Source organism: Gymnoscopelus microlampas (assembly GCF_963454915.1).
Source record: "Gymnoscopelus microlampas genome assembly, chromosome: 6".
Lineage (NCBI taxonomy): Eukaryota > Metazoa > Chordata > Actinopteri > Myctophiformes > Myctophidae > Gymnoscopelus > Gymnoscopelus microlampas.
The window spans coordinates 49,932,502-49,960,022 of record NC_139943.1 but is presented as its reverse complement, the minus strand read 5'-3'; the positions used below and the strand labels follow the sequence as shown (position 1 = coordinate 49,960,022).

Below are 27,521 nucleotides of genomic sequence, written 5' to 3'. Positions count from 1 at the left end.
CTAAGGCAGGGTGGACGGTGGCTGCTGCATGGTGGCTGCTGCATGCTGCTCAGTGCTTCCACCATAGCCCCAGCCTGGCCGCGGGGCCGCGGTATACAGGCTGGGGCTGGCTGGGCTGTGCCACGCTAGGAATGTGCTAGCTGTGTGCCCGCACCACCTCGCCTTTTAAAGCGTGACACCTTCCCCGTGGCACACAGTGGCGGAAGAAGAAGTACTCCCTTTTTTGTATTTGTTTTAAACTTCAGTATAAGTAGCAATACCATAATGTAGAAATACTCCATTGCCAGTGAAATCTTTTACTTGAGTAAAAGTGAATGCATTCAGATTTTTCAGATTTTTTTCCCGACTTGCCAAAGTATAAAATAGTTTTCAATTCATTAATGCATGTTCTGTAATAATGATATTAAATCTACAAAATAACTGGCAGCCTAACTAAAGTTTTCAAATAATTGTAGCACAATAGCTGCCTCTGAGATGTAGTGGTGTAGACGCATAAAGCATCATTCTTTTTTATACGCACTATACTGTACTTTCCTCTTCTACCTTGGATTTAAACCTGGTGTGCTGACATTTTTTACCATCGTTCTCATGCTATTCAACAAAAATGTGGAATACCCTACCAAAAGGAGTAAAGGAGTATAAAACCCTACTCACTTTCAAAACTGCCCTAAAGATACACGGAGGCTGCAATTCGAAAATGGCCCCTGTCTAAGTCTTAACCGACCCCCCCCCAACCCCCCCCCCCCTCCCCATTTTATTCTTCTCTTGTACATATTTTTCACTCTTCATATCAGTAACCTGTAAGCTGATTGTATGACGTTCTGTATAGTAGTGTGTATATCTGTCTGTCTCTTATATGTCATCATGATTTGTGTGCATGGGGATCTCATCTTAAACAAGCTCAGTGCTTTATGAGTCTTCCAGTTTAGTAGACCTTGTATTGTCAATTTGTACTTCCATGTACTGTTGTTCTCATGTCTTACTCAGGGACGTCACAGGCTCTCAGAAGGTGGGGGGGATGGACTTTCGGTGGAATATACCCCTTACTTTACACTTTGGCTATTAAAAAATAGCAGATATACAAGCTCATAGCGTGGCACCGAGTGCTGCGCTATGAGCTTGTATATCTGCTATTTTTGAAAAAGCGTGAAAAACATTGCTAACTGTCAAATGTAAACAAATTCTGTATTTTCAAAATTGTGCGTTTTTTGGGCGGATTTTGTTAGTTTTTTTTCGTGTTTTGGTTACTTTATTTCGGGGTTAGGGTTAGGTTATTTAATTTACTTTTGCCTGATTTTACCGATTTATTATCAAAAGTGAGAGTGAGGGTGTCGTGTCGTACGCACAGTGAATGGCCGTGACGCCCCTGGTCTTATAAAGTACATCAATCAATCAATCCAAACCATTGAGCTACAGTAATAGAGCCTGCCTGCTTGCTCAGGGGATACATTGAATCTTGACCATTAGGTCAAAATCCGTGTCATATCCGCTATCTAGGTGAGAGATGACCTTTGACACGATCTAAAGGTCTCAATAGAAGAGCAGGGAGACAAAATATTCTATGGACCCCTGTGTGTCTTGAATAAAGTTTGATTTGAAGTTACATTGTATTAACATACTCTACCATACAGATTGGACTACAGTTATTTTTTTCATTAAAGAACATGTACATTTACAGTGCCACTTTAACTACAGTAGCTACTTGAGTAAATGTACTTAGTTACTTTGCACCAGCGGGTATAGAGTAGATGGTTCCTCCCAGCTGGAAGCGGGGGAGTAAATATAGCCTTATTCCCTCTCTCCCCACAGTGTCTCTGGTGAGCTGACCCAGGCCAAATTGAATTTGAAAATACTTTTTTTTTTTAACGGTTTGTTTTAGGTTACCAACTGGCCAGGTGGCTTAGGCTGCGCCAACATAGACAATACAATGAGCAGTGGTGGAAAGTAACAAAGTACATTTACTTAAGTACAATTTTGAGGTATTTGTACTTTACTTGAATATATCCAATTTCCAATACTTCTACTTCTACTCCACTACATCTCAGAGGCAAATATTGTACTTTTACTCCACTACAATTTTTTGAAAACTTTAGTTACTAGTTACTTTTCAGATATAAATGATTACATTATAAAACATACATTAACCACTTTAGCCCTATTTCATACATAGGCTATTTGAAATTAGCCGATCTACAAGCTCGCAACGCGTCGCATCTTTTCACTTTTGGTACTTTTAAGTACATTTTCATGCCAATACTTTGCACTTTTACTCAAGTACATGTTGAATTCTGGACTTTTACTTGTAGCAGAGTATTTCTATATTGCAGTATTGGTACTTTTACTTAAGTAAAGAATTTGAGTACTTTTTCCACCCCTGGCCAGGTGGCTCAGGCTGCGCCAACATAGACAATACAATGAGCAGCAGGAAAGTTTGGGAATATCTCAGGACAAGCGTTGGAAAGTGTATCCGCCGTGCTTTTCCTGTGGTTGACAGCTACTGTACCCAAACACTCCTCCACAAAACACATCGCCGCTGTCGTGGCGGAAACCTCTTATCTCCGTATTTTAACCCATTAAGACCTGAGGCAGCGTCTAAAAAATTCAAAATCCTAACAATTTTTCGGAAAAAAATATAAAAAAAATATTTTCACGATTTTTCAAAAATAGCAGATCTACAAGCTCATAGCGCGGCACTCGGTGCCGCGCTATGAGCTTGTATATCTGCTATTTTTGAATAGCCAAAGACATCTAAAGTGACACAGATGCGTTCCAGGTATCAATGGGTTAAAGACGGGGTGCCGTGATTTTCAGTGATTTTTTTCCTCCCCTAAAACATAATCATAATCATCAGGTATTATGGTTATACTAAGAGGAAGATTTTTTTTCAAAAAAGTGTACAGAAAGTGTTAAAATTATGTTTTTCTGTGGTCCAGTTCATTAAGTATACCTGGTTCTCACCTTAGCACCTCCTCCACCACCTTAGCACCACCCACCTGTCCTAGTCCCTCCTCCTCCTCATGCCCACACCTGTTGTGTTATGATAATGAGGGGGAGGGTATATTTTTACTATGTCACTAAAGGGCTGTTTTTCTATTGGCACATTTGACCCTCAACGTTTCAGCCTCCAGGAAGAAACTCAAAATAGTCAGAGAAGACATAAAACACCATAAAAACACCACCAGGGGGCTTAATGAAGTTCTATCAACCTCATAGACACATGAAAAACGGAAAAAGTGCAAAACCATGGCACCACCTCTTTAACTTTTTGTGGTGTTTTTTTCACGTAAATTTACGCCCTACTTGATCATACTAGCGTCACACAGTTGTGGAAAAAGTACTTCAATGTTTTTACTTAAGTAAAAGTATCAATACTGCAATAAAGAAATACTCTGTTCTCAAGTAAAAGTCGGGAATTTAAAATGTACTTGAGTAAAAGTACAAAAGTATTGGCGTCAAAATGTACTTAAAGTACCAAAAGTAAAAGTACTCATTACACAGAAATGCCCCATTTCAATTTTTCAAATGTATAAAAATCTTTTGAAAATAGCAGATCTACAAGCTCACAATGCGTCGCATCGCGACGCATTGTGAGCTTGTAGATCGGCTATTTTCAAATGGCCGAAATGTATGTAGGGCTGAAATGGTTGTTTTGTAAAAATCAAAATCTATAAAGGAACTAGTAACTTAAGTTTTCAAATAAATGTATTTGAGTAAGTCCAATATTTGGATCCAAGATGTTGTGGAGTAGAAGTATTGGAAATTGGAAATGCACAAGTAAAGTACAAATACCTCAAAATTTTAGTTAAGTACAGTACTTAAGTAAAATGTACTTAGTTACTTTCCACCACTGACACAAAATTATCAAAAGTACCAGATCTACAAGCTCGAAACGCGGCACAAAGCAATGCCTTTTGAGCGTTTAGATCTGCTGTTTTTTTTATTTGAATCATTTAAAGTAACAGTTTTGACATGTGAGGTTTGGCGCTCCTGGTCCGTGTAACACAATTCTGAGGAATTGTGTAACTAATAAAAATAAATTGGCGTGCAATTTTGTATTCTGCGACCCTAGTTTTACGTTGCCAGGCTTTCACAGTTCTCTGCTTACTGATACGTCTGGAGATGTTTTCATTCTGTGTTGGGCCAGAGGTGACTGGGAACAATTCAGAGTTAAAAAATAAATAAGACCCCTACCCAGTCCCCTCCTGGGGGACTGGGTTATAATATAGATGCTGTACTGCAATGTTTCCCAACCTTTTTGGTGCCAAGGCACACCCGGAATAGCCAAAAGAGCCCAGGGCACACCTAGATATACGGTGTGTATATATATGTGTATATATATACACACACACACACACACACACACACACACACACACACACACACACACACACACACACACACACACACACACACACACACACACACACACACACACACACACACACACACACACACACACACACACACACACACACACACACACACACACACAGATTATAGGGCAGGTATAAAGAAACCTTGACCATTACAAAATGTCTTTGGCCTACAAATATATAAACTTGGTTCAGTGCAATGAATGGAGGATTCTGATTTCACCTTCCCAGAGTAAAACTTCTTTGGTACTAAACCCAATATAATTCTAATATCTGATAATAATATGTAATAATAATCTGATCCTGATAGCATTATTGCGAACGCATGCGCAGTTGCCCACTACAGACGAACACCAAAACACTCGCCCCAAAAGAGTCACCCCGGGGCAAATCCAGCGGTATTCACCTGGTATTCCTAAACGTAACCTCAGTAAACTATGCCTAAACCTAACCTTATTCCTAAACGTAACCTCAGTAAAGCTAATAATATGGCTAACCCTAAACTTATTTCTAACCATATCCTCAGTAAAACAAATACAGGAATACAAGGACCGCTGGTCTGTGAAAAAAAAATGGGGGCGAGCGTGTTTTGGGGGCGAGTTTTCCGAAATATTATATTGACGGCACCGCGGCTTGCGTGGAGTAATTAAACACCACAAACAACAGGGTTGTATGTTGAATGAAACACACTGGAGCGATTTAGAAGCACTTTATAAGAAAACTGACCCTTATGTTGATTTAACGTTAGTACATGTGTTTGAATGTTGACATGCGTTCATGGCAGATTATAATTTGGGCATTTGATATATGGGCATCTTTTTCCTGGTACGGTGGACTGGCGCTGAATCTTTTAACACATTTCATGGAGTCATCATGGTACAGTCTGGCTGTGGCTTTCTTTTTACACCGCCGGCGCTGTGTGCGCTGCTGGCAGGTCCTGGCACCGGTAATGTTTTGCTGACGGCGGCGACATTTAGCGTCTTCTGGGTGCATCTCTTCTTTCCTGGTGGTGCTCTCATCTTGCAGCTGTAGTACTGAGTGCCAAAGCATACTCCCTGTGCCCTTTTTATACAGTACCTGGCAGGTACATATTTGCATTTCTGTGGGTGAAGGTCGCTTCACTGAATGGACTCGGGCGTGGCTGTGTGTCCGTGAGACGGACGATGGCCGTATGCCCGTATCTATTGACGGACGATATAGTGCTATTGTTCCCGGGGTGTTGGGTTCACACACCGTCACACGGCCACTCGGCACACCTAGCATTCCGACGCGGCACAGTAAAGGTCCGCGGCACAGCGGTTGGGAAACGGTGCTGTATTGTATGCTTGCTGCTACTTTGCTGTAGATGTCTACCTCTGCTGCTCGCTTTGTCTGACACACACACACACACACACACACACACCCTCAGTGGGGGAACTCTCTAATATAAGGCTCTGTTAGTGCCCATGAGCAAGGCCAACAGTAACCCAGTGATGAGGACATCAGAGGGACACACACACACAGATTAGTGACTCATTCACTCTGAAAGGAGCAGCTGGCAGCGTGCCAACCTGTCCTGCCCCCCTCATCCAAACCAGCAGCACTCTGTCTGCTGAGAATGGGTGGGTGGATGGATGGATGGATGGATGGATGGGAGACCCCCCCCCCGCCCGCCCCAGTGTGATAGATAGCCCACCAGTGGTGGTTTGTTTCGTGATTTGCTCTGTCCCAGAGATCCCAGAGATTTAAAAAAATGTTGTATCAAATGGGGGTCCGTGGTCTTATCCAGTGGTGGAACGTAACTAAGTACATTTACTTAAGTACTGTACTTAAGTGCAATTAAGTACAAGTTCAAGTTCCTCCCCACCCAGAAACACATTTGAGGACTCCAACACAACTGGTCTTTTGGAGAAGGCCATGCAGACTGTCTTTTTGGCATTCAAGAGCAGACGTGAATCTATAAGCCAGTCTTGAATGCTTGTCAGAGCTGAGGTTAAGATTATTGACACCTCTGCATAGCTTTTACCATGGACAAGTACAACGGCATCATCTGCGTACATCTGGACACGTAGATTATTACATACTTCAGGTATGTCATTTATGTACAGTGAGAACAGAATTGGACCTAGTATTGAGCCCTGGGGGACACCGACCGAACAGGTGTGGTCGGGGGGTTTAACACTGTTTGCACTTACACACTGTTTTCTGGTGGATAGATAGGAACTAAACCATTGAATAGCTTCTGGAGAAAAATGAAAATGTGTTAATTTGGACAGGAGGACCCGGTGACAGATGGTGTCGAACGCCTTCTTGAGGTCCAGGAACACCGCCATTGCACAGGGAGCTCTGTTCAAAGCACACTTCAATTTTTCTATGAATAGGCAGTGTGCTGACTCAGTGGAGTGAAAGGCCCGAAACCCAAACTGCATGGGGTGCAGTGGGGTGTGGCCTTTGTCTAGATGTTTGATGCATGCAAACTCCACACAGCGTTGGCCCTTTCGCCAACCCCACTTAGGGTATGGGCGCTGATGACGCGGAGGAGAAGACACGCCCCCAGTGCCCACAGCGTCCCCGGCGGGAATTGAACCCAGGACCTTCTAGGTTTGCACAAAGTTTCACATTGATTTATCCAAACTGAACAATGGCTTTGAAATGGCTCAGCAACATATTTCTGTATCAGTGTTCACCTTCAAGGGTAAGGCCTTAGGTAATATCGCAGGGATGCTGGTGACGTTATAACCGTAACCCTATAAAGGCATAATCAAAGCAATCAGCTATCATCAGTTTTAAATGGAAACCTAGAGAGGGGAAGAAATCCTGCTCTGACATACAGTAGAGTAAATTAAAGACTAATCAGTCATATTGGTTTTGTGGTGGTCTTTAATCGAGAGCAAAACACCCAAGCCTAGAACTTTTTGATTGATTGAATATTTTATTAGGCAAAAAATGTAAAACAGCACAGTTACATTTAAAATACTTTGTCTAACAGGTCCGTTCATAAAAGTCCTTGCGGACTTGTTTCCAATGAGGGCCTTGGTATTCAATTCATAGACATATACAGTATAGTGGCACCACAGTTTGAATATCATTACAAAAAAACAGCAAAAAAAATAACACTATGTACAACAAAAAAAAATAAAAAGGGGGGAAAAGATATGTACAAGAACAGGGGGGGGGGGGGTCGGCTGTCTAACGGGAAAATGGTACTAACTCCTCTTTTGGCCTCCTGAAAGGTGATTTTATTAAGGCTCTTTTAAATGAGCCCAGCGAACTGCATTTTTTGAGGGATGGGGTTAGACTATTCCAATCCTGGGTGGCAGTGCTGTAGAAGGAGAATTTGCCCATGTTTGTTTTATGGGTGGGTGGTACCAAATTGTTGTTAACGCTCCCTCTGGTATTGTGACTGGGTGTCACTAACCTTTTGGAGGTATTTACTCGGAAACATAAAACGAAACACAAAATAAGTCTCCACCAATCTCCAACTCGTTGATCTGCTGCAGGGTGGTGTAGCGATGATTGTAGGTGTGTGCCTGATTCTTATTGACCTCGATCCTGAAAGAGTCAGCCTCGCAGCGTATTTTCAGCTAAAAGAGAGAGAGCGTAGCAAATCTCAATAATTCAAGTGCAAATGTGCGAGAGTGAAGAAGGAGATTTATCATTGACTTTTAATGCATTTTAAAGTGCACACTGATTCTGAAAGTCTAGTTAAAATAGTCACTGTGGAAGATATTGATGACTAAATTCACACTTCTATGGCTTTTTAACACACATTGTATCATGTACTATCTTGCATTGTCATGTGCTATATGATTATCTTGCTTTGTCATGTGTTATATTATGTATCATCTTGCATCTTGATTGATTGATTAATTGAATACTTTATTAGCAGTTTGGTACAATTATACAATGACGCTAAAAGGATAACACAAAAAAGCCCTAAGAGCTGTGTTGCCAGATTCTGTGAGAGAAACAAGCAACCAGGTCTAGGAAAACCAGCCCAAAAGAAGCGACTATGGGCCGCATGAGCACTTTAACATATACATCAGCTATTTGAAAATAGCAGATCTACAAGATCACAACGCGTCGCGATGCGACGCGTTGTGAGCTTGTAGATCGGCTATTTTCTAATAAAATATTGCGGGGACATTATAATAAGTAGATCTGGCAACGCTGCCTAAGAGCTTGTCAGTCCATCTTTCATGTGTTGTACACTGTATCTGTGATATATAAGCTGTGACTGTACCTTAAAATACGGCCCTTGTTGGAAGGGCATTCCTCCAGAGCGCTCCTCACTCCCCCAACCCCCGCTAAGGTGCGCGTTACGCACCACGGCGTTCTCGTGGAAACGTGGCGAGTAACTCATAGCGATGCCAGACGGAAAGCGAAGGTTCACATAGAAGCTGCGTGAGAAAGCGTGTTGTTAGTGTACAGCATCAATTTAGTACCCAGTATTCATTAGTGTATTTGTTATTATATGTGAAAGGTTGTACTGAGTAATACATTACTCTCTTCTCAATTAACCACATGAACCCCAGCGTCCCTATTCTGGCGAGGTCATAGTAGAACATTCGGCGAAAATAGGCAAACATTCATTAAAAATAGCTGATCTACAAGCTCACAGCACATCGCAACTCATTGTGAGCTGTGTAGACCGGGTATTTTTCATATATATGTCCACGGCCGAATACATATAATTTTGGGGGTCCTTGACATGGAAATGTTTGAGAACCACTGATATTATAGCAACATACGTTTTTTTCAACAAAAACATTTTTTTAGAAGACATTTGTAGAATCCCCCAGAAGCAAATATTTGAGTTAAAAATGTTCGCTTTAAAAAAGAAAAAAAAAATATATATCTATATATATTCAAAGATTTGCTCAAATGTTCAAGATTTTTCAAAAATAGCAGATCTACAAGCTCATAGCGCTATGAGCTTGTAGATCTGCTATTTTTGAATAGCGCAAATAGATCTTAAAATGACAGACGCGTTCCCGATCTTGGGTTAAACTGGCACTCACATAGAAGCATTCTTAAGCCCTGTATTTTGTTAACCCAAGTCCCTGAGGGCTCTACACAAGACACTAGTGACTGTTTTTGTTCTACACTAAATTTCTTTGCTGAAAATAGTCAATCTACAATCTCACAACAACACATTTTCTGCAACGGTGTTATCCCCAGAATACGGATGCTGGGATGTAAGTGGTCAAGTGTTACTTCTGCATGACTTTATTTTACAGACCTTGTGGCACCGGGATCAACCTCTCCCTGGATAGTGATGGTCCGACCAGGATAAAGACCACCGTTGATGGCTGTCTTGTAGGGAAACACCTAAAAGATGCAACAGTAAATTAGTGTTGACTGAAAGTAGATCAAATAATGATCCATAACATGCTCTACTATTTTCAATTAGATAACTCAAGCCAATTTGTTGGTGATATTGAATTGAATCATTTCTTTACATTACATTTGCTGCAGATACAAAAAAAAAGGATCCGGGCAAAAAAAAAGCTTGCCGCAAGCTGGTATAATATGACCAGCTTGTATATGAGCTTTATTGATTAGCCTACTGTCCGACTCCTACATCGGAATTGAAAATGTAGTAATGGACACAGGCAGCTAGATGTCATCTATACTGAATCCTCTTAAGGTAAGACTGCGTTCATGTGATGTGGTCAATATTATAAATTAATAGCGTGACATATGGAGTTGGCATTAAAGTCCAATAGGCGGAACTGTGGCCACACTTGCAAAAAACGGAAAACACTGCTAATAATTCTGCTCTAAATGCATCAGCTGATAGGAAAAAAAAATCTGGAATTTGCAATTTTGCATCATGTCTACAATATGCATACACAGGTTTGTATATTGAGGTTTGGCACGATTGCAATTGCTTTTGTATGAATAATAAGGCATTCTAATGACATATACGCAAGCTTTGGTCCCATAAGGCATGCGTCCGAGCAGACTTGAGAAATAGCGGACCTCCCTCAAAATAGACCGACAGAAATAGATTGATGAATGGAACAGATAAAAGCATGAACTCTGCTCTGAAGCTGTTAAGAAATTGGTGCAGAGGAGAACAAAGCTTTCATGGTTCAATGGTGGAGACAATACAAATATAACCAAATATGGAATAAAGAAAAAAATATATACCAACCAAAAAAGAACGGTTATAAAGACAAAATAAAAAGGGATCATCATCTGACATGGAAATAAAATTGTCAGTCTAAAGTATATGACCAGCTTAAATGACTAACAGCTAAAGCTATACAGGCTGACACTGCAGACTAGATGAAATACACTTACAAACATAGGGTATGAGACACGAGGCATGATGTGGGTATGCTTATTGTCCCCCAAATAGCACTTATAACACTTATAGGCCGGTAGGTTATAAACCTAGGAAAGGAAACACAAACAACAACGCAATAACAAATTACTGACATGAGATATACACACAAAACTGGAAATACTGTACATACTTTTATCGTCATGTAAACACTCTCAATTCTTACCGTCAGTCTCTCGGAGCTCGCAATCGAAAATGACGAACGCAGCAATAACACCCTGGTAACTAGTAACACTGATGCCTGCAGGACACTTCGTACCGTTTAGTGAACATCCACTCTATTTATATGGGTTTGGTCTACCCATGTGGGTGAAACCTTCTGTTGATTAATCATGTGACTTGTCATTGTCAATCATGTGGCTACTGTCCCTCAAGCTTCCTATCTGATCTAATCAATCAACTCTCTCAACACTCTCATGTGACATATATATAATGATGACATATATATAATGATGCTGGGGTGTTTTCCTGCATTGAAACACAGTCCTCTTTCTGAAATCCGTATTTTCCCTACTATTTATGTTTTGACATCCGGGTATCCGGGACGTAAATTAAACGCACGCATGTGCGCGTCCGTGCGCGTCCGTGCCCGTGTGAACTGTTCAGGTGAAACCGAATGGGACCGAGTGCAGCCGACAAAAATGGAACGAGCCGCCATTGTTTTCTGCTGCACTGTTTTTACTTTTTACTTTCGGTTTTAAAACGCTCTCAAACTTCTTTTTTGAGGCACGGAATTTACTTTTAAGATATCGTTTGGATAGAATTTAGTTGTTATAACTTCATATATGTGGTCAATTTATCATGAAAGAGCCTATTTAAAAAATAAAAATTCAGAGAACCGGCAGGGGCGGGCAGTGACACCATTGTATCCGAATAAAGCAACCTATTTTCGGCATGGCCCGTTTATAAGTCCCCCCTGCGTCACTCCCTGGTGGTCGGGGAAACGAACTGCGGATGAGGAGGGGGGGGAGTGGAGGTGCGGTGTTTGACAATATTTTTTTTCTTTTTTTTATCTCTGAACTTGCCTACAATCCCTTTAATGCATGTTTCATGATATCATAATTTGAAAAGTAACTAGTGACTAAAGTTTTCAAATCATTGTAGTGGAGTAAAAGTACAATATTTGCCTCTGAGATGTAGTGGAGTAGAAGTAAAAGTATTGCAAATTGTAACTACTCAAGTAAAGTACAAATACAACATTTTACTTAAGTAGCCTACAGCACTTAAGTAAATGTATTTATTTACTTTCCACCACTGCACGCACGCACAGACAGACAGACAGACAGACAGACAGACAGACAGACAGACAGACAGACAGACAGACAGACAGACAGACAGACAATACCATTGCTTCTTCTCATGCTAAACTCTAAGCAGAACATTGTCTTTCTTGAACCGGTGGTTATAAATGGACCCTCAAATCGACTGATATTTGGCCGCAGAAACCCCATCTGAAAGAATTTGTACCAAGGACCCACATTTCAATCTTTTGAAAATAGATGATCGATCAAGTTCACAACATGTCGCAATGTGATACGTTGTGACCGTATACATTTCTTTTCACAATATAAAGTGGTTAAATAGATTTTTTTGCCAATTAATTATGCGAACCTCAAGGACCTCTGCATGGGACCTCACTTTGAGAACCACTGGCTTAAACGACAACATTTACGAGTTATTTATGACTAGAGGCTTGCCAATTGAAACGCACACATAGGAAGATGGCAACTGCTCACAGATACATGATACAAGATAATACAAGGAGCTTATAGAAAAGCATTAAAAATGTGTCCGGCGATGTGTAACACACAACATGCCAAGAAGGATGAATATCCTCAGTGAAAAGAGTGCCATTATTGCCTGAAGGGTATTTAGACATTTTGTTTGGTTAACCCATTTAGACCGGGAAAGAATCTGTGTCATTTTTAGATTTCTTTGGCTATTCAAAAATAGCAGATCTACAAGCTCATAGCGCGGCACCGAGTGCCGCGCTACGAGCTTGTAGATCTGCTATTTATTTTTAATCGTGAAAATCTTTGCAAATCTTTAAATATATATATATTTTTAAAGTGAACATTTGTAACTCAAATCTTTGCTTCTGGGTATTCTACAAATGTCTTTTAAATCCGAAACGTTTTTTGTTTTTTAAACGTATGTGGCTATAATATCAGTGGTTCTCAATTTTTTTCATGTCAAGGACCCCCAAAATTATATGTATTTGGCCGCGGACCACCATCTCAAAATATGTTGTTCCAGGGACCCCCCCAGAAGCAAAGATTTGAGTTTAGAATATTTTTATAATATTTTTCAAAAATATATATAATTCAAAGATTTGCACAAATGTTCATTTACACTCGGTGCCACGCTATGAGCTTGTAGATCTGTTATTTTTCAATATCCAAAGTATAAAATAATGGTCAAAGTGGTTACACAGATTCCGCTTTCCCGGTCTGAAGGGGTTAAAGGCGAGATCAGACACAGGTCTAAGTGGCTGAACCTTCCCAGCATCCAAACTGTAAATCAATAGCTGGTGATTTGTGATAAAGTACACAATGGGCTCCTTGGCAACACACACGGCCGGGGCCAATCAGAGTGTAGTATTATTGGGAACGCGCGGAATAGACGGAGCGTGCCAGTTTCCAGTGTGGAAAAGGTACTCAAATGATTTACTTAAGTAAAAGTATCAATACTGCAATGTGGAAGTACTCTGTTACAAGTAAAAGTCTGGAATTAAAAATGTACTTGAGTAAATGTACAAAAGCATTGGTATCAAAATGTACTTAAAGTACCACAAGTAAAAGTACAAAAATGTTTGAAAATAGCCGAGGTATAAAACAGGGCTAAAGTGGTTAATGCATGTTTCATAATATAATAATTTATATCTGCAAAGTCAATAGTAACTAAAGTTTTCAAATAATTGTAGTGGAGTAAAAGTACAGTATTTGCCTCTGAGATGTAGTGGAGTAGAAGTAAAAGTATAGACAATTGGAAATTCTCCAGTAAAGTAAAAGTACCTAAAAATTGTACTTAAGTACAGTACTTAGTTACTTTACACCACTGCCAGTTTCACACCGAAACATAAGCAAAATATCCAATGAGCTAAAGATCATTCCGGCTCCTTCCAGGAAAAGCCGTGGCCCACTGGAGATAGCTGCTAATCTGAGCGCCGAGCTAAGAAACCCAAACAAGAGGGCGAACCGCAAGGGGCAAGCGGTGGCCAAATGCATCAGACACCTTCGGGCGATACCAGACCGCACGAGGCAAAAGGAGAGGCCTGGGAGAACCCTGCGAGCAACACAGCTAATAGAGCCGCTGTGGAATAACCAGTGGTGGGAAGTCATGTACTTAAGACTTAACCCATTAAGACCTGAGGCCGATTCTACAAAACAATGTCTTCTAAATCCTTAACAGTTTTCTGAAATACTTGTGTTGCTAAAACATCAGTGGTTCTCAAACGTTTTCATGTCAAGGACCACCTAAAATTATATGTATTTGGCCGCGTAAATTATTTAGTTCCAGGGACCCCTAGACGCAAAGATTTGAGTTACAAATGTTTGCTTGAAAAATATATATATTCAAAGATTTGCAAAAAAACATAATCATATTTTTTAGCCAAAGTATAAAATAATGGTTAAAGTGGTTAAAATCTAAATTGACAGATGCTTAATGGGTTACATGTAAGTACAATTTTGAGGTACTTTTTCTTTGCTAGAGTATTGTCCAATTTTGTATACTTTATACTAATACTACTCCATACATCTCAGAGGCAAATATTTTACTTTTTAGTCCAGTAAAATTATTTGGCTTTTGGGTGGGAGGGCTAAGAAAACCATTGTACTATATGCTACCCATTATTCACCCTGCAGCAACAGATTCCAGATACCAAGTTACAGCAATGACACTATACTAACACTATAATAACCAAGTATACAGGCCTGTACTTGGTTATAGCAAATGCTCCACAACAACACAAGTACCCACAATAAAAGGCTGATGATGCAAAAACCACATGCCTGCAATACACACGCACGCACGCACACACACACACACACACACACACACACACACACACACACACACACACACACACACACACACACACACACACACACACACACACACACACACACACACACACACACACACACACACACACACACACACACACACACACACACACACACACACACACACACAGCTGATGGCCTACTGCAGCAGTTGTTATTACAACAGCAACACAGTGTTTCAAACATGGCCCACTATTGCAAAAATAAAGGTCATTATAGATTAAGATAGAAACATGATGTATACAGGAAAGGTATAGGTAAATGTGTGTGATTATCTTTTAAGGGGTCTTGCTTGGGCCTATTATCTGAAGAGCAGCTCACATCGACGGCCTTTTTGGGATGCAAACGGATCAATCACCATGTCATTGAAGTCTGGTGACTTTTGGACAAAGTCCCTTTCAATAGACAGCATAGCCAGGGCATTCAGCCCATCCTGTCCCATTTTACTTAGGAGAAATGATTTGATCCTCTTAAGTGTGCTGAAACACCTCTCAGACTCTGCCGTTGCCATGGGGGTTGTGATGGCTATTTGCGTTCATTTCAGTGTTTCAGAAAAAGTGTTTTCAAGATTATATCGTACTTTTACTCAAGTCAAACTTTGAATACCTGTAACGGAGTATTTTCTACGTTGCGGTATTGTTACTTTCACTTTAGTACTAAAAAATCTAAGTACTTCCACACCACTGGAAATAGCTGTGACCACACAGAGTTAGGGAGACATGGCGCGGTGCAACCCATCCACCCCACTGGGCTGAACTCAATACATCAACACGCTCTTAAAAACACAGCGGAGGACGTATGAAAGATTCACTGACTGCCACTGCAGTGGAATATATCAGTGTGCCGCTCTGCTGTGTTTCAGGCAATGTCTCAAAATCAACAGGGTTTCAAACTGGCATAAGAGCACCCAGATCTACTACAACAGTCTGAGGGAAAACAGACATTAATAATAGTTTCTTTGCCAAACGAGACCCACATTGTATTGTGTAAGGACTCATTTTACTGAACTCGATTTCACGCACCTCTGTGGGCAGAACATGTTACCGCTAGTTCAATTCTCACTGGATTCTCACGATGAATGAGTTATGTTAGAATGGTGCCAGGCGGTAAGGATCGGCTCCAACACCTCTGGCCCCCCTAATCCTCAACACAGGAGCTCCCCAGGGCTGCGTGCTTGGCAGTGTTGATTTCGTTGACTAAAACTATGATTAAAACAAAATAAAAACTAAGCTACTAGGACTACAACTAAGACTAAATATACTGACAATTTCGTCAACAAATAAAAACTAGACTAAAATGTTAGTGATGGACGAGCGGAGAAGAGATCCAGTAGAACTAAAATACAAGTTATTTTATGTTTGTTTGCGCTCGGGTGTTGCGCTCTGAAAATAGCAGATCTACAAGCTCACAACGCGTCGCAGCGCAACGCGTTGTGAGCTTGTAGATCGGCTATTTCAGCATGCAACCAAGTGTAAAATCTGACAACGCCATCAAGGCACCGCCAACATACATTTTAGTCGACTAAATCAACTGTTAATTTAGTCGACTAAAACTAGACAAAAACGAAAATATCACTAAAACTGAATGGAATTTTATTCAAAAGACTATGACTAAAACTAAATAAAAATTCGCTGCCAAAATCAACACTTACTTGAGGGGGTTCCATGGGGTCCCCAGTCAAATGATTGATAGGAACCAAATGGACCCTTATCATGGCTCTGTAACTCCGAGAGAGTGCAAATGGAACCAAATGGACCCTCACGGGTCCATTTGGTTCCATTTGTACACTCTCAGTGTTAGCTTAACATTGATTTTACTGTGTATATTGGGGTCCCAGAGATAAAAATGCCATCAAATGGGGGTCCTTGGCCCACTATAATGCATATCAAATTAGGTTCCTTGAAATTAAAATGGTCCGGGAATCACTGCTTTGGGGGTCCCTGGCATATCTTTTCAAATGGGGGTCCGTGGGCTGATATGTATCAATTTGGGAGTGCTTGACATGAAAAAGTTTGAGAAGCACTGTTCTAAAGAGGTACCACTGAGCGCTAACTGGCTGCATCCGCATCACTGCCTGGTATGGAGACTGTACTGACATCAACCACAAAGCAATGCAGAGGTCATGTGGACTGCCAAGCGCCTCAGCGGATGTCAGCTTCCATCCATCCATCCAGGACATTATGACTGACGTTGACTCCTAGCGTACCCCAACCAGGGGCGTAGCACCAAATTCTGGGCCCTGGGGACAAAGATTCACTGTGGGCCCCCCTATGATTTTTTTAATTTTTTATTATTAGGGCCCCAGTCCCCCCCCCCCCCTGTGACGCCCCTGCATACCACGGACTGTTTCAGATGCTTACCAGGGGGGCAAGAGGCTTCATAGCTTCAGAGAAACTGGCAGTAGATTTGCTAAATCTACTACTAAATCTACTTACCCCGGATAATCGTCATATGAACGATCTGGCCGCAGAGAAAAATAAAATAAGCTTGGTGGGAAACACTAATAACCATGAAGCTTGAGGCCAAAACTGTCCAAGTTCATTTTTTTGGGAAAAATGTCTGCCATGCATGTGTCGCAAGGTTTTGAATCCACCAACGATGCATCCGGCTTGGCAGAGCGTCTATATAAACACAATTGGCCCGTGCTCCCGGGAGGGAAGCCTGGCGGGCATATCACTATCGATGGGCTGGAGACGGAGCCGGTATACATCCTCCCGGTGGGGGCCTCTTCCTTACTTCCTTCACAGGTGGTCTCACACTTTTACATTTTAAGGACCCCCATAACTCTGAGAGTGTACAAATGGAACCAAATAGACCCTTACGGGTCCATTTGGTTCCATTTGTACACTCTCAGAGTTACACACCGGCAAGGGGCCATCTGGAACCCCCTCAAGGAACCATGAGGGTCCCTGGACCACACTTTGAGACCCACTGGTGTAGCAGAGTGTTTCAAGTGAGCCAACATGCACAATATCAGCACCCTGACTCTGTTTGACCAGAATGGAACAGAGCCTTCATTAGTATCATTGGTAACACCTGTGAATGTCTGCTGTGCATAGGGCCTAATAGACCCCTTAACAGACGACGTCGCACTGGTTGCAAGCGTCATACTGGTTGCAAATGAAACCCATTCTGTCAGGTCTCGCTAGGACGCGCCTCACTAGCCAACACACAAGAGGGGATCGGGGTGCGCTGAAACCAGCGCACCCCGAAACAACAGGTTGAGAATTGATTGCATGAAAGAATCACCTGTGCGTCCAGTCTCAATGTTGGTAAACAAACAATTGGTCTATAGCAGTGCAACACAGAAATATATGGCAGAAATTGGGAGGAAAAAAACTGGTAAAAAATGTTTGGCTACTCTAGATTTTAAGAAGAAAATCAATGAACAGCACACTGTAACGGCATAATAGGAAATCAATAGCAAACAAATAACACTGTCCCGTCACGGTGGTCACAATTTTGCACAATGCTGCATACCGAGTCGCTTTCTATAAAAAGCCGAAAGGGGCGAAAACGCGGCGGCGTTTGGAAAAACCAAAAAAAGGATTATGGTCATTCTTCATCATCAGTCATCCGACCGAACTTCCCCTCAGCAAAAGTCCAGAGATGTACGGGGATTCCTTTCACAGGGACATGGCCTTTTATGGAGAGAGAGAGAGAGAGAGAGAGAGGGTAAATAAACGCTGTCGCACGACCGTAATTCATATCGACAGGAAGACAATAACAGTGCGGTCACTTCACAAACAAATAAGGAAAACACGAACGTGGGCTTTCCCCATATTTCTGTTTGTGGAAAAGCCTGCTTGTCCTCAAACATGTCACATCCTTGCCATCGGTGGCACGGTGACACCACATGGCCTTGACCTCATGTTGTGGCTTTCCTTGAGCCGTAGGGAGGACTGGGCAAGCACACACAGCCGCGTTCGCATGCATATCATCCTTTTGGACTGATAAGTTCCTATTATACCACCATCAAAAACTCATTCTCTCTCTCTCTCTCTTTCGATTTCTATGGAATGTACACATCTGACCCGCTTGGCAATTATAGTGTGTGGTGCAGTGTGTTTGCACTGATGTTAATGTCCATAACTCAACACGCATATTCTGTACGCGCGCACGCACGCGCGCACACACACACACACACACACACACACACACACACACACACACACACACACACACACACACACACACACACACACACACACACACACACACACACACACACACACACACACAGGTTTGTATCACTATACTGTACTTGTGAGGACATTCACATTTTAGGATGAGGATCTATGTTAATGTTTAACTGTAATCCTATAGAGCTGAAAAAATTGCAGCTCTACAAGCTCCCAACGCGTTGTGAGCTTGAAGATCTGCATTTTTTTTTAGGTGCATGACACGCAACTGTGTATAAATCATGTTTTACTGTAATTACAGCCCCTAATCCCTAACCTCTAAATGTCTAATCCTAATCCCAACCACAACCTGAATCTTTTCCAAATCTCTCTCTCTCAAAAAAAATGTTAACCATAAAACAACTATTTTTCCTGCGAGGACCAGGAAAGTGGTCCTCACTATGTCTGCTTCTCAAATTCTACTATACTCGTTTGGTCCTCACTAGTATACTAACACACACACACACACACACACACACACACACACACACACACACACACACACACACACACACACACACACACACACACACACACACACACACACACACACACACACACACAGGTTTGTATTACTATACTGTACTTGTGAGGACATTCACATTTTAGGATGAGGATCTATGATAATGTTTATAACTGTAAGCCTATAGAGCTGAAAAATTGCAGCTCTACAAGCTCCCAACGCGTTGTGAGCTTGAAGATCTGCATTTTTTTAGGTGCATGACACGCAACTGTGTATAAATCATGTTTTACTGTAATTACAGCCCCTAATGCCTAACCTCTAAATGTCTAATCCTAATCCCAACCACAACCTGAATCTTTTCCAAATCTCAAAAAAAAAAGAAAAAGTTAACCATAAAACAACTATTTTTCCTGCGAGGACCAGGAAATTGCTCCTCACTATGTCTGCTTCTCAAATTCTACTGTACTCGTTTGGTCCTCACTAGTATACTAACACACACACACACACACACACACACACACACACACACACACACACACACACACACACACACACACACACACACACACACGCGCACACGCAAGCATGTGCATCATGCAATGCCACCGCCGCCCACCCAAAAGGAAGTGCCGAGCACCACATGAGAAAATAATACAGTAAACAGGAAATATGGGCGTAAGAACACCAAATACATTCTGCCATTGCAACTGCAGTCTGCCATATGTCTGGGCAAATTGTCCTCCAGCGCGACGGCGTCTATTTCTGGGAAAGGAGCATGGAGCCGGCCAACAGGCTATCACAACTGCAAACATCAGCCCCCTGGGTTTCTGAGGCAGGGGTGGAAAGTAACTAAGTAGATCTGGGGTCTTCAACAGGGGGTCCGGGACCCCTAGGGGGTCCTCAGAGTTACTACAGGGGGTCCGCCAAATCTTTGTGTGATATGATTCTTTTTTTTTTTTTTACATAAACCACTTGAACCCTAGCATCCCTTTTCCGAGGAGAGCTTTAGCCAAAAATAGCAGATCTACAAGCTCACAACGCCTCGCAGCGCGAGGCTTGTAGATCGGCTATAGCAGACCAAGTAAAGCAAAAAGTTTAATCTAAAACACAATTGTATACTATATAGAGGGGGTCCCTGCTTCATTGCTCTCTCAACAATGGGGTCCGTGGCCTGAAAAACGTTGAAGACCCCTGAAGTAGATTATTTTACTCAAGTACTGTGTTTGAGTACAATTTTGAGGTATTATTTACATAACTTTGCACTTGAAAGTTCTACTCCACTACATCTCAGAGGCATATATTGTACTTTTTTTTTTTACTCCACTACAATTATCTGATAGCTTTAGTTGCTAGTTAATTTATAGATTTAGATTATTATTACAACATTATTATTACATTTTATTTTATACTTTGGCTATTAAAAAAATAGCCGATCTACAAGCTCACAACATCGCGTTGTGATAATGAATACGTCTGAAAAGTAACGCTTTTGGACAAGGTTTCCTCTCGACAGCGACGATGTAGTGAATGGCATGTCTCGGTTCCGTTCAAATAATTCAAGTGGGTTCCTGTCAGCCGCAACTCTCACTTCACACAGAAACATAATGGTTTTTAAATGGTTATTTAAAAAGGCTATATGATTCCACAAAGAACCATTGCCTGCTAGAGAACCATTTGATGTAGTGAATGGTTCTTCATGTTCCTCATTGATTGATTGATTGATTGATTGATTGAATACTTTATTAGAAGTTTGCAGAAAAAAGCACTTGAAAGCACAGTTCAATACCAGGTCAGCATAACATCATAAAAACAGTTTCAAAATACGAAAAACTAAAAATATGTCCAGTAAACAGTTCGAGGGGGCGGGGGGGTTCGAATTGCCTGAAGGTACTCTTTTAGGGCAGTTTTGAAGGAGAGTAGGGCTTTACACTCCTTCACAACTTGTGGTATGGCATTCCACTTTTTGGTGGCATATCATGGGAGAACGAATTCAACCCCTTGTTTGTGCCAAATATGGTTCTAGAGTACCTTTTTTGTCAATTAACAATGTTGTGATGCTGTCCGAATGGTGAACTTTCACCGAAAATGAGATGTAGATGTAGACTATAGGGACAAAAGGAGTGGACAAAGTATAGACACCTGCGGGACACGGGTCAATTAAGTATATACTGTAGGGTTAATGCATCATTCAAAAATAAATGGATCTTCAAAGAGCCTTGGTCTGAAAGGTTCTTTCCGGAACAAACCGTTTTTTTCCCTCCTATGGCAGTGGTTCTCAACCAGTGGTCCGGGGACCACAAGTGGTCCTTGAAGGGGTTCCAGGTGGTCCCCAGCTAAATGATGGAGAGTTGGTAACCAAATGGACCCTTATAGATCTCTTATAGAACTTATAGAACCCTTATAGAACTCTTGAGAGCGTTAAATGAAACCAAATGGACCCTTACGGGTCCATTTGGTTTCATTTTACGCTCTCAAGAGTTAAAGTATTGTTAAACATCAGCATTACTTAATTTACAAGAAGTCTACACAATTGGAGAATGTAGAAGAATTGTTATTTTGATCAACGTGTCAACCTGTTATCTCTCCTATGGTACCAACATCAACACCAGTGGCGTACCCACCATAGAGGCAAGGCAGGCGGCCGGCTGCCCAACTAAAATCTCGCCTCCCCTAGAAAATAAAGTAAAAGACTGACTGAGAAACAGGCAGTGAAAAATAATCCAAACAGAAAACTGGCCGTCGGGCCATTAGCCCGCCAGACAGCCAATACACTATCCATTCAGCAGACGACCCTCGCCTATAGTGATGCAAATGTCTTCATGTCATGGGCATGGGGCGCCAGGGTTGGGGGTCTGGGCCATCACCTGTACTCACCTGGCATAAAAGGGGCTCTGAGAGCAGCTTGAGCCATTCATTACTAAACTACAACATGAAGAGACCACCGCTGAAGAAGAGATTCATCCAGAGGACACTACCTTTCACCACCGCTGCCAAGACCAGGACCGGTCCGGGCGGCGCCGACCAGCGCAATGCATATACATTGATTATACTTGCATATTGTTTTTATTAGCGTTTTTCAGTTTTGTAGTCAGTGTAGTGTTGTTGTTGTAACTTGTTTCCCCCGCGATTTTTCCCCATGCCCCCGGGAGAAAAAAAATCTCGCCTGCCCTAAACGTAATTCCTGGGAACGCCACTGATCAACACAGCATGGAATTGTGGACAAAATCGAATCCAACCGTAACAGAATATTCTAAGTTTTGGGTCTGAGAGTCTAAATCTCATCAAACGGTGGTTCTGTGGCTCAAACGCCGAATAAATAATGGACCTTTAAGGGTTGAAAACCGCTGTCCTGTCTGAAGAACCGGCTTTGGTTCCAGTCGGCACCTTAATTTGATTAGGTCCTGTTTGTAAGCGGCTTGCAGAGCAACCGCCCAAATGCCGGTGGAATTTTAATTGTTTGACGGGAATCAACTAGTCGTCCATTCAGAGGGGCCGGTGTGGGACAGCGTTCTGTGAAAGGATGAGATAAGCAGATAGGAAGTGACGGGGTTTAGGAGATGTTGTTGTTTTAATCCCTGACAAATCACGACTTTGGGACATTTTTTTTGCCTTGTTGAAATGGACTACAAGGAAGAGTGAACATGAAAAGAACATTTGGAGGGAGGAATGGGGCGCGCGAGCGTGCGTGCGTGCGTGCGTGTGTGTGTGTGTCTATAATAGTGTGAGAGAGTGTGTGTGTGTGTGTGTGTGTGTGTGTGTGTGTGTGTGTGTGTGTGTGTGTGTGTGTGTGTGTGTGTGCGCGTGTGCGCGTGTGTGTGTGTGTGTTACTATCATAGTGTGGACCAAACAAGTACAGTAGAATTTGAGAAGCAGACATTGTGAGGACCATTTTCCTGGTCCTCACGGGAAAAATAGTTGTTTTATGGTTAAAAACATTTTTTTTGAGATTTGTTAGACGTGATTTATACTGTACGTAGTTGCGTGCCAGTGTCATGCACCAAAAACGTGTTGTGAGCTTGTAGCTGTGCTATTTTTCAGCTCTATTAGGCTTACGGTTAAACATTAAGAATGGCATAAAATCCTCATTCTAAAATATTAATCACAAGTATAGTAATATAAGCGTGTGTGTGTGTGTGTGTGTGTGTGTGTGTGTGTGTGTGTGTGTGTGTGTGTGTGTGTGTGTGTGTGTGTGTGCGTGCGTTCGAGTGTGTATGTTTTTGTGTGTGTGTGTGTGTGTGTGTGTGTGTGTGTGTGTGTGTGTGTGTGTGTGTGTGTGTGTGTGTGTGTGTGTGTGTGTGTGTGTGTGTGTGTGTGTGTGTTGGTTGTCGGCTACTTGTGAAGTTTGCCGTAGAGAAGATTCATCCTTTTGAGTCTCAGGGAGATTAGAGATTTCTTCCAGTGACAAAACACCTTATTAGCCTCTCGCTGACCTCAGAGGATTGACTTTTGACCCTTGACCCTGGCACCACTGCTCTACTCCCATTGTGAATGGCCAGGCATCATGAGCCTTTCCACCGCAACTAATGCTTTTACTGAGAAATGCCACAATGTCAGCAGTGGAAAGTAACTAAGTATATTCACTCAAGAATTGTACTTAAGTACAATTTTGAGGTACTTTTACTTTACTCTTGAATATTTCCATTGTTCAATACTTTACACTTCTAATCCCCTAATTTCAGAGGAAAATGTACTCTTCACTCCATTACAAATATTTGAAAACTTTAGGTATTAGTTACACACATACATGTGTGCATGCACATACAGGTACTGTACATGCGCATATACAACAAGTTGCTAACTTAAGCCTGACGCCATCATACGCCGAAAATAGACCATCTACAAGCTCACAACATGCAGCACCACTGTAGGACGTGGACAAGGCCTGGTCACCGCCTATCACCAGGCTGGCCTGTCAACTGGAACTTTTTACTTGAAACAGACTTCTTTTTATATATTGTTCCTCCCTTCATGTATACATATGTTACTCTGTGTACACTTTACTTTCCCTGTGGATCTTTTTGTTTGTACCTGTGGAGTTCCTGCACTATTTCTGCACGTTTTTTTTTGTTGCACCGTATGTGTAATCATGTACACCTGCTGCTATGTGGACCTACCAATGTGTCACCACTTTCACCCCTTACTGTACGTTTAACCACATGTACTGTCCATTATACTGTATCTGCTGGTCTTCAGTGGTGGAAAGTAACATAAGTAAATTTACTTGAGTAAAGTTTTGAGGTATTTGTACTTTACCTTTTCCAATTTCCAATACTTTTACTTCTACTCCACTACATCTCAGAGGGAAATATTGGACTTTTACTCCCGTACAATTATTTGAAAAGTTGGTTACTAGTTACTTTTCAGATATAAATAATGATATTATGAAACATGCATTAACCACTTTAGCCCTGTTTTATAGGCTATTTGAAAATGGACGATCTACAAGCTCACAACACATCGCATCGCAACGCGTTGTGTCGTGAGCTTGTAGATCGGCTATTTTCAAACATTTTAGTACTTTTTTTTTGGTACTTTAAGTACATTTTGATGCCAATATTTTTGTACTTTTACTCAAGTACATTTTTTATTCTGGACTTTCACTTGCAACAGTAGTATTTCTATATCGCAGTATTGGTACTTTTACTTAAGTAAAGAATTTGAGTATTTTTTCCACCACTGCTGGTCTTATGCTATGCTGTATCTACAGTATGTAGCCATCTTGATCTTTTTATGTTCTCTTTGAACATGCTTATTTAATGTTATTAAGGCCAGTCCACAGACACCAATGACACGTAGTCCGGGGGTCATCAATATGTCCGTACACGGACAAATGTGTCCGTGGCAAATTTTAGATTTCGTTTTTACATATTATAATGTTCTTATTTTGATCAGAAGACCCAATTACTGAGTGTCTCAGTCTCCAGGTTTTCTTCAGAATATGGATGTCACTGATTTACTGTGACACGATGGCACATAAGGAGTCCACCAATTGTCAAGGACCCCCATAACTCTGAGAGTGTACAAATGGAACCAAATGGACCCGTATAGGGTCCATTTGGTTCCATTTGTACACTCTCAGAGTTACAGACCTATAATGGTCCATTTGGACTATCTTCAAGCAACTCTGAAGGTCCCTCAACCCACTTTTGGAGAACCCACAGAAGTAGTACCATACATTTAGGGCAAGCTTTGTTTCTGGTAATATTTGTACTGTATGTCCATGGCAAAAAAATAGCATTTTGAAAAAAATGTCCACCACGAGCCGGCATGGCGATGAACCCTGCTCTAGTCGCAACACCTTGCAACAAAAGCGTTTTAAGGCCAGTCCACAACAATGCAAAAAAAGGAGTTGCATGTTGCAAGGAGTTGCGTCGCGAGTCATTGGTGTGTGTGGACTGGATTTTTAGACATTGTTCTCTTCCCGCTCCCTGTCTGGACTGTCTGACCTGGAGTATATATACTTTGACTTAAGAAGTGCTGGGGTTGAGTACTTCTTTGTCCATCACTTGGTTTAGGGTTGAGAGGTGGGGGGGGGGGGGGGGGTGGGTGATTAGAGACAGAACACCTCCGGTCATCCACTCTCACCCTCCCATTCATAAAAGATGAACACAGTCCGGGGGGACGGGGGGTTGGACACACGTTGATGTGTGTGTGTGTGTGTGTGTGTGTGTGTGTGTGTGTGTGTGTGTGTGTGTGTGTGTGTGTGTGGGGGGGGGGGGGAGACATTTTTAACAAGGGGGTCGGAGGGAAACGTTGGCTAGGAACTTTATGGGCCTTTATCAAAATACCACTGACAAATCCACAGATTAGCCCAGCTCCATTGTTTTCAGGAAGTCCGCTCCCACCCAGCCCACAAGACAGGAGGCGGATTTAGGAACCGAGCGAGCGAGAGAGCGCGAGATTGAGAGGGCTCCAAGCCACTGAACTGGATGGCAGTGGTATGTGCGTGCGTGCGTGCGTGCGTGCGTGCGCTCGTGCGTGCGCGCGTGCGCGCGTGCGTGCGTGCGTGCGTGCGTGCGTGCGTGCGTGCGTGCGCACGTGCAGTGGTGTAAAGTCCTACTAAGTACATTTACTCAAGTACTGTACTTAAGTACAATTTTGAGGTATACTTTACTGGTGTATTTCCAGTTTCCAGTACTTTTACTTCTACTCCCACTACATCTCAGAGGCAAATATATGTACTTTTAATACACTGCAATTATTAGATTTTGATTACTATTACAAAACACACTAACCACTTCAGCCCTACATCCATTCACAATGGATGTAGATGGATATGGATCCGTCGCATTGTGAGCTTGTAGATCGGCTATTTTCAAAAGAACTTTATACATTTTACACATTTACGAACTTGTGAAACGGGACCATTCTGCATAATGCGTAGTTTTACTGTTGGTACATCAAGTACATTTTGATACCAACAATACTTTTCTACTTTTACTCAAGTCAATTTTGAATTCCGCACTTTTACTTCTAACAGAGTGTTTCTACACTGCAGTATTGATACTTTTACTTAAGCAATTAATGTGAGTACTTTTTCCACCACTCGCATGCGTGCGTGAGTGCGTGGGTGCGTGCGTGTGCGTGGGTGGCTGGGGGTGGGGTGGGAGTGGAGTGGAGGGGTGGTAAAGGGGGGTGTCAGTCAGCTTCGGCTCAAACACCAAAGCTCTGACCATAGCATTCCTCTGGTCATTCTTGATCTCATGGACACCAGCAGCAATGCAGACGGAAGGACTTTCCAGCATCCCCGCTGTGACCTCCTCCACAGATAATATATACTTTGGACCCTGTCACCGCTCCAGGTTCATTAAGCCCCAGGTTCTTTTTTGTCATGCTTTACATGGCCCGCTGTGTTTTATTCCCCCCCCCTACTAGTACTAAGATTTAATTTAGTCCAAATATGGACATCATCCCCCCCCCCCCCCCCCCCCCCCTTCTTGGACAAACACGGTGCTATTCTTCCCCGCGGAGTCCAAACTAACCGCTAACTGAAGTGACGGCCGTTTTGATTGAGCTGTTATGGTCGGGCGGCGGAATGGAAATAAGAAGATGGACTCGATGAGAAAATGTTGCAAGTTGCTAAAAACCACACGTCCTTCTATGACT

The 27,521-nt window shown here is 42.0% G+C and overlaps 1 protein-coding gene across 1 annotated transcript; it reads right to left on the bottom strand.

Annotated features, from left to right (window-relative positions):
- On the bottom strand, positions 1-27,160 carry LOC311047037 (galectin-5-like; the record flags this gene model as incomplete). The annotated part of the gene is made up of 5 exons (XM_084059620.1): positions 1-140; positions 7,825-7,936; positions 8,596-8,752; positions 9,595-9,683; positions 27,089-27,160. 5 exons carry the CDS (start codon positions 27,158-27,160, stop codon positions 1-3), a joined length of 570 nt encoding a protein of 189 aa, XP_083915746.1.
- Between the last annotated feature and the right edge of the window lie 361 nt (positions 27,161-27,521).